This window comes from Perca fluviatilis, chromosome 18, assembly GCF_010015445.1.
Source record: "Perca fluviatilis chromosome 18, GENO_Pfluv_1.0, whole genome shotgun sequence".
Classification (NCBI taxonomy): Eukaryota; Metazoa; Chordata; class Actinopteri; order Perciformes; family Percidae; genus Perca; species Perca fluviatilis.
Window position 1 is genome coordinate 4,255,372 of NC_053129.1, and position 7,932 is coordinate 4,263,303.

The 7,932-nt window shown below is 41.8% G+C and overlaps 1 protein-coding gene across 1 annotated transcript; it reads left to right on the top strand.

Annotated features, from left to right (window-relative positions):
* Positions 1-2,345: 2,345 nt before the first annotated feature.
* LOC120546329 (trace amine-associated receptor 13c-like) lies at positions 2,346-3,634 on the top strand. The gene is made up of 2 exons (XM_039781209.1): positions 2,346-2,521; positions 2,815-3,634. Exons 1-2 carry the CDS (start codon positions 2,346-2,348, stop codon positions 3,632-3,634), a joined length of 996 nt encoding a protein of 331 aa, XP_039637143.1.
* The last annotated feature ends 4,298 nt before the right edge of the window (positions 3,635-7,932 follow it).

Genomic DNA, 7,932 nt, shown 5'->3' on the forward strand with positions numbered 1-7,932 from the left:
AGTGCCAAATTCCATTTAAGAAAGCAGGTTGGGGTGGTGGATGGGTCAAACAAACACAGGACTTTCAGCCAGGAAACCGGGGGCCGTGTCCTGTTTGAAAACAAAAGTAGTGGGGCTTATTTTCTTGCCAACGATACAGTGTTAATTCATATAATCCTCCTATGGGTCGTATTAGAGGGTAGGAATAAAAAACTATATTGTCATATGGTTTGGAAGACTTGTTGGACCCTTTATAATTCTACTTCTGCATCTTTTGGTCTTGCAGGGTGGGTGGTGAACATCCAATGCTGTTATTTTTTTGTGCTTAATGTGATGGTTCAGAGTAATTTCACCCTAGGGTCCTTTGCACCATGACCTCGAGCCAAACACCCCCCCCCCCCAGAAGCTTTTTTCACCTGGGTCTAACATTGGGAGAGTTAGCGTAGAGTAGCGTTATCAGCTGAATAGCTTAGCGCAGGGGCTAATGGATCCAGTGATGTATCTCGTAAATGACCCCACTAATAATGCCCGAAATGATACCAAACTTCTACACTAGTACAAATAGGTTATGCACTCATAAATGATGGATTGTAAAGTTTGTAAGTACACCAGAAGTTTATGTAAATAACACTTGCCTGTTGGCTTCTGCTCTCTGCTGTTGTTGTTGCTGCTGCCGGCAGTTAGACGAGTGCTTAGGGCCGTCTACAAATTACAACACCGAAAAGAGATGCAACAAAAATATTTATTAATTTAATGATTAAATAAGGTAATGTCTCCAAACTTACCTCAATTATAACTTGTCTCCTGCTAGTTATACTACAGCACTTACATAAAAAAAGTGAAATTAATAAATATTTTTGTTGCATCTCTTTTCGGTGTTGTAATTTGTAGACGGCCCTAAGCACTCTTACTGCCCGTAGGTAGCAGCAGCAGCAGCAGAGACAGAAGCCAACAGGCAAGTGTTATTTACATACACTTCTGGTGTACTTACAAACTTTCCAATCCATCGTTTTATGAGTAAATAAACTAAACTGCAATGGATAGGATATATGATAGGTGGTAAGGCCCGAGGCTTGCTGATTGCTGGGCTATTCTCGCAGGTCAAGAATCAGAATAGTTATAAGTCGGCAGGAAATCAAGCAGCGGGCTGGCCGGTAACCTGCTTGACTCCAGAGAAGTGATAGAGGGCCCACGGAAGCATTGGAGGTCTGGGAGCAGAGGTTGGAAGATGCAGAGGAGACTGGAACAGGCTCAGGAGAGCCAGGTTCTGGAGCAGAGCTTTTATACAACTTCCTCTTAATGAATGACACTTCTTGGGCAAACTCTGGCACCGGCTCACAAATGGATGTGAGGTGTTCAGGAAGCACTGTGCAGGTGGATGTATGGCCATTAGGAGAGGTGTGAGGGTATCTGGTTGCATGTCTGGAAAAAAATTCCAAAAGTTCTTTTGTGTAAAGTCTTACCTAGTCTTTTTGGTGTCTAAACTTAACTGCTGTGTCCTCATGATGGTCACCTTTTGTCATCTATACTTCACTGTAACGGCTGCTGTCAAGACCGTCAACTCACGGTGACCGGTTCCCAACTCAACTGTCACATGACCAGTTGGCGTTTAGCAGTCGGTGGCCACCATATTTACGGTAGATGCCATACAAATTGCATTCATGAGAATGCTTTGCATCAGATTACACACCTGGTTCCTCTTAAAATTGGAAGGGAGAGTGTTATCTGTTGTGTCCCCAAACGCAAGAGAAGCTTACTCTTTTCTAGTTATTAACCCCACCTCTTCAACTTTGTGCTTTCTTACCCAAAACTGCGATCTGGGATCTCCAGGGTGCTGGAATTTTTCCTTTCATTGGGGAAATTTGGATTGTTTGTGTCTTTGTTTATTACTGTATGGCGAAAGAATACAATCAGCAGAGAAGGCAGAGATATACCTCTGGTTTCCAAATGGGGTCTCAAAGACAACACATGGGGCAATTACTAGGAAGAGTTTGAAGACTTAAGGGTTCGGTAAGCTTGAAACAAACTGAATTATCTGACTTCTCGCCCAACTGTCTAAAGATAAATGCGCTAAATTTCATGTGTTCAGCTAGGTCGACACCTGGAAGGTGTGGGGGGGGTAACAGAATGACAGGCAGATCACCGGAGGATTGAGAAGTCAATTATTATTGAAAGGTTTGTAGAAGAACAGAGAAAAGGTGTAGAATATGATGTTGTGATGTGTAAAGCAAGGAAGGAAGGACATCAGTGTCCAACAGAGACTGAGAGGGAGAAAGGGAGGGGTGGTGACAACAGTAAAAAGAGATAAATCAGTTGTATGACAGAGTTTGAAGCAGAGAGCTGAGGCCTCTCTCATCCTCCCACTGATGATGGAGACACAGGACGGAGCAGAGCTCTGCTTTCCACAACTCTTCAACACCTCCTGCAGGAAGCTGACACCTCCTTGGTTTGAAGTGATGCTCATTCACATTTTGCTTTCCTCCATCTCTCTGCTCACTGTAGCTCTCAACCTGCTCGTCATCATCTCAGTCTCCCACTTCAGGCAAAGATCATTGTCTCAATAATTTTAAGTTTTAGATATATGAACCCTTTGTGTCAGTTTCAGGGTCCTGGTATTGTGCATGCTGGCTTGACGTCTCACTGTCATGGCTTAGTGGGATACTTGAGGGAGCCATTTATAATGTTATTAGTACTGTAACACCTTTTCTTCTCCTACTATGATAATCAAAATGCATGCTCAAAATAAGGCCTGTTGACATGGCGGATTAAAACATTTGTTTGTCATTTAGATATGAGGACTTGTTGGTTTAATGGTGCTTTTCTCTTTCCCTCCAGGCAGCTCCACACACCCACCAACATCCTCCTCCTCTCTCTGGCTGTCTCAGACCTTCTAGTGGGCCTCGTGCTGATGCCGGGAGCAATCCTCCAAAAAACATCCTGCTGGTTTCTTGGTGACCTTGTGTGTTCTCTGTATAATTATTTAGACCTAATCATTATGTCTTCCTCAATAGGTGACATGGTGCTCATATCAGTTGACCGTTATGTGGCTATTTGTGACCCTCTGCATTACACTACTAGAATCACCATGAATAGAGTTAAATTCTGTGTTTTTCTATTTTGGCTATGTTGTGTTTCCTACAGCATTTTCTTTACAAAAGTTGACCTGACTCTACCAGACAGGTATATTCCTTGTTACGGAGAATGTCTGTTGGTCGTTGGCTATATTGCAGGGATTGTGGACCTTATTTTGATCTTTATTGTTCCAGTTACTGTCATCGTAGCTCTGTATCTGAGAATATTTGCCGTGGCTGTGTCTCAGGCTCGTGCCATGCGCTCTCACATTACAGCTGTCACACTCCAGCTTTCAGTAACTCCAAAGGCCAAGAAATCCGAGCTGAAAGCAGCCAGGACTCTTGGTGTTCTTGTGGTTGTGTTTCTAATATGTTTCAGCCCATATTACTGCATTTCTCTTGCAGCTGAAAACTTGCTCACTGCTTCATATGCATCCTTTGTGGTCCCAGTGTTTTATTTTTTAAACTCTTGTCTAAACCCTGTGATCTATGCCTTGTTTTACCCCTGGTTTAGAAAAGCAGTTAAACTCATTGTAACTCTTCAGATACTGCAGCCTGGCTCCTGTGAGACCAACATGCTGTAGAGAGGCTGTGGAGGGACTGAGATCAGACTTGGAATGAATGTGTTCCTGCTGTTCAGTGAGTAAATTACTAAATACAGAAAGTGAGGATAGGATTTTCAGTCTTGTTGAACAACAATTTAAAGGCCTGTTCTTCAGTTTTTGCTTTTTGTGTATTTTTCCTCTCTGATGCTGCTGCATTTTAGGAGTCATAAGCACCATACACTGTTTATAGGTTATCACCCAGTTTAATGCAAGCTTTACATTCACACATGTATGCCCCCAGGGAACAATTTTTCTTTGTGATAGGAAACATTTTAACCCAAGAGAACAAAAGAGCTACTAAAGCTTTGTATTTATGTCACTATGTGATTTGCGGCCATTTTGTTGAAATCACAGGCCTGCTGGGCTCCTGTTTCACAGAGAAACAGCCACACTTTCATGTATTTGTATGTTTCCACTATAGAAAAATATCAACTGTTGTGTTTCAAATTAAACTGTCCACACAAAAACATCATGTTCTCTTTCAGCTATGGGACAAAAGTTATTTTAATCATTTCAGTTTAGTGCCATTCATATTTATTCCCCTGTATAACTTCTTTCTATGACACAAATATTGAAAGCAGTACGAAGTGCGTTTGGCAAGAAGTTCAACAACAGGTAATTTGAAAAGAGAGAATTATCTATCGTTCATCAGATAACTGCAGTTACATTTATAGAGAAACATGTAATCATAGGACAGAGAGAGTTTCACATACTATGTAAAGTGTGATGTGTTGAAATTTGAAATCAATTTTATTAGAAAAAAGATCAGATTTAATGTCATTCATTCAATGTTTACATAGAAATCCATTTTTTGTGAGGTGGCATGAAATATGATAATAAAAACAAGACATATTTATAATGTAACTCCTTGTCTTTTTTATAGATTTTTCACAATAACTGATATGATTTGGACTGGTCAACCAAAACGACAAGAGACAATAATGACATGGTGCAAACCCCAGGACAAAAGCAAAAGCAGTAGAAGCATACCAAAAGGTGGGTGGGGGTTGAGAGCATTTGTTCAGCATGTCTCTATGAACATGGGTCACCAGGACTTGCAGGGCATTGGTAATTTTAATAGACAGAACCAGATACTCCTAATGGCCCCTGGCAGTGTTAAAGGGGGGATAGAATGCAAAACCGATTTTACCCTGTCATAGTTGAAAAACGACAGTTTGGTGGGTAAATAGGACATTCATAGAACCTCAAAATCCCATTGACACCTCTTTCCTCTGCAAATCTCACAATTTGAAACTGCTGCTGAAAACGGGCGAATCTCAACAAAGCTAAAAGTTGACGTCAACTCCTAGTCTTTGTCACGCCCCAACATTAGCATAGGCTACACCACTGACCTGAGGTCAGCTGTTTTCTGAATCTAGCTAGGTCACGCAGATCTCCAGAGGTCCACTATTTAATTACTAATTTCACTTCTGGGACTTTTTTATGCGAGAAATCAACTATGTAGAGGTCATAATATTTTATTTATAAATATAATATTTTACGAAAATTGATGGCTAATTGCAAATTTTGTCCGACTGTGTGTCGCAGTTCAGCAGGAGCTCAGCAGGCTAACGTGACAGCAGCCGGTGCTGCCTCGCCACCCGGTGTGTCCTCCTTCAAAGACCCCAGCTCGCTGTAAGCTAAATGGATCTCTGTCACGACCGGAAGCCCGCGGCGCTCCATACCCGCGCAAAGTCACTGTTTCTGTTACTGGACTACTAAATGCCGAGGCCCTGATGGAGCTCCAGGGCCTGCAGCTAGCCACGATCTTTACCCGTAGGATTGAAGGGACACCAACAGCTAACGAAACTCCTATTCACAAAAATGCATTAAATTGAAATTGGACACAAGCTTTAGCTTTGTAAGACCTTAGGGTAGCTGTTATATAAGTGGCGTGACGAAATTCAAACTGTAAATATATTATAGTTATGCCGAAAGTGTAGCTAGCTAGCTAGCCTTGATCTTTAGCTCTACCCATAGGATTGAATGGACACTAGCATAGGGTGACCATATTTTGATTTCCAAAAAAGAGGACACTTGGCCTGGCCTCGAGACAAAAATTCAGACAGGCTTAATTAATGGTTAATGAACATGCTTTATTATGCCTCGATGGTGCAAAAATAACTTCTGTAATAAAATAAAATCTGTAACAACCTGTAACAAAATAATATCTCTTTTAAAATAAATAAATAATATGAAATAATGTTCTAAATATGACCTCTTCTGTGTTAGAAAATCCAGCTACAACAAAATATGTCTTAATACCTTTTCAATGTAATAAGATAAATAATAAAGACACTAAAACATATGTGCCAGCTTTGCACACGGTGCACTCCGCCTCCCACTAGTCCGGTCCCGACCGGGACGGTACGTGGGACATTTTTTTTGCAGTTCAACTGTGAAGCTGCACTAAGTCTTGTTTTATGGTTGTCGCGCAGGCTCCACGCATGAGCTTTCGCCGTAGCCTGATGTTAATACTTGCGGCGCTGGTGTGTGTGTCGAGCCGGCAGTCTGTGTGTGGGGAGTGGGTGATAGACGCGAAGGGAAATTATAGAGGAGAGTGATGGCGGAGTGCGACTCTAGAGTCATAGCGAGAGAAACAAAGTGTCTCCCCTGTGTTTTCTGACCACGGTGGGAAAACTTTAGCAGGAAATGCTGCAGCATTTTGTGTACAATGCTGCTCCGCTGTCTGCTCTAGTCCCTGTATGTGCGCGTCGCAGAGCCACCCACAAAGCAGCCGCTCGGGAATTACGTCACACAACAAAGTACCGTAGTACACTGTGCAAAGCGCCACTCAATTTAAGTACACGCGTAATAGACCCATGAAAAACAGTGAAAACCGGACATTTTCATGAATTTATAAAACCCGCCCGGACCCCCCGGACAGTACGTAAAAAGTGGACATGTCGGTGCAAAAGAGGACGTTTGGTCACCCTACACTAGCAGCTAACGAAACCCCTCCTATTCACAAAAATACATCTGACACAAGCGTATTATAGTTATGCCGGCAGCCGACCAGCTCCTAGGAGCCCCGGCTGTCCAGTAGCTAACCCAGAAACGGTGACTTTCTCCTGGGTATGGAGCGCAGCGGGGCTGCCGCTGTCTTGTCAGACTGTGTGGACCTCCTGAAATCAGACACGTCTTACCAAATTTGCAATTAGCTATACATTTTCGTAAAACGGCCCATATTTGAGCTTTATATAGTTGATTTCTCGCATAAAAAAGTCTCAGAAGTGAATTTAGTAACTAAACATTGCAGTTTCTGAAATATGAGGCCTGCTGTCGAGTCTCCAATGTGTTTGTTTGTGGTTCGCTCAAACCAATTAGCGCGCTGCTGATATGGTATGCTCATATTCATGAGCATACCATATTTGGAAGAAAAGCTCTACAAATAGGGCCATATTCACAGGGTAGTTATTGTCCCATAAAATAGCATTCGGGCAATTTTCAGCCCAACCAATGTTACATACCCTATTATGAGACCTTAAGGAACAGTGTGAAATACCCTATATAATCATTCTATCACTCCTTTAAAGGCTATTTTCCATAGTCCCTAATTCTCACTAAATGATAGGCGTTTCTGAGGTCTAAAGCTGCATTAAGACGATTGTGTGTGAAAAAACACAGCCCTCTCGTTCATTTCAATGCAGACACACTGTTGACTTCTTTAAAAAAAACAACAACGCAGGATTATCTGGAAAATAATTTGAAGTTTTGCTGGCACGTAATGTGATGTCATCCAGAACAGTGTCTCGCCTGGGGTTATAGTCAGGAATGAAGGGGTTAATTAAGGTCAGAGGGAGAAATTAGGGTTAAGGTGAAGCATGAAAAGATAATGAAGTATTTGATTGGCAGCGTGACATGGGATTCTCTGATGCCTATGAGATAATATAACCCATAGGCATGTGATGGTTTGATGATTCAGATGATATGATCGAGTATTCCTTGCCTGGACACTAGACCGAATAAATGATGCTCATCCTTCCAGCCATCAATATAAAGTACAAACAACATAACTTATTAGTGTGTGCGTGTGTATGTACAGTACCAGTCAAAAGTTGTGACACGCTTTCCCATTACTTGCACAATCCGATTCAATACAAAAACTGGTTAAGGGTAACTATGTCAGTTTACTTGCAACTAAAGTAAATAAGGCAATAGAATTGTTGAAATTCCTGCTGATGAAGTTCGAGGAAGAGGCTTGTTGAGACTGATTTATTTCTCAATTATTAATATGAAGCATCTTTTTATAGAGTTCCTTGTTTGGATGTGGTAGA

Bases quoted from the DNA above. Each gene is read 5' to 3' on its own strand.
- LOC120546329 (XM_039781209.1), top strand. From the start codon at position 2,346: ATGATGGAGACACAGGACGGAGCAGAGCTCTGCTTTCCACAACTCTTC. The intron at 2,522-2,814 runs GCAAAGATCATT...CTTTCCCTCCAG, and splicing joins ATCTCAGTCTCCCACTTCAG to GCAGCTCCACACACCCACCA.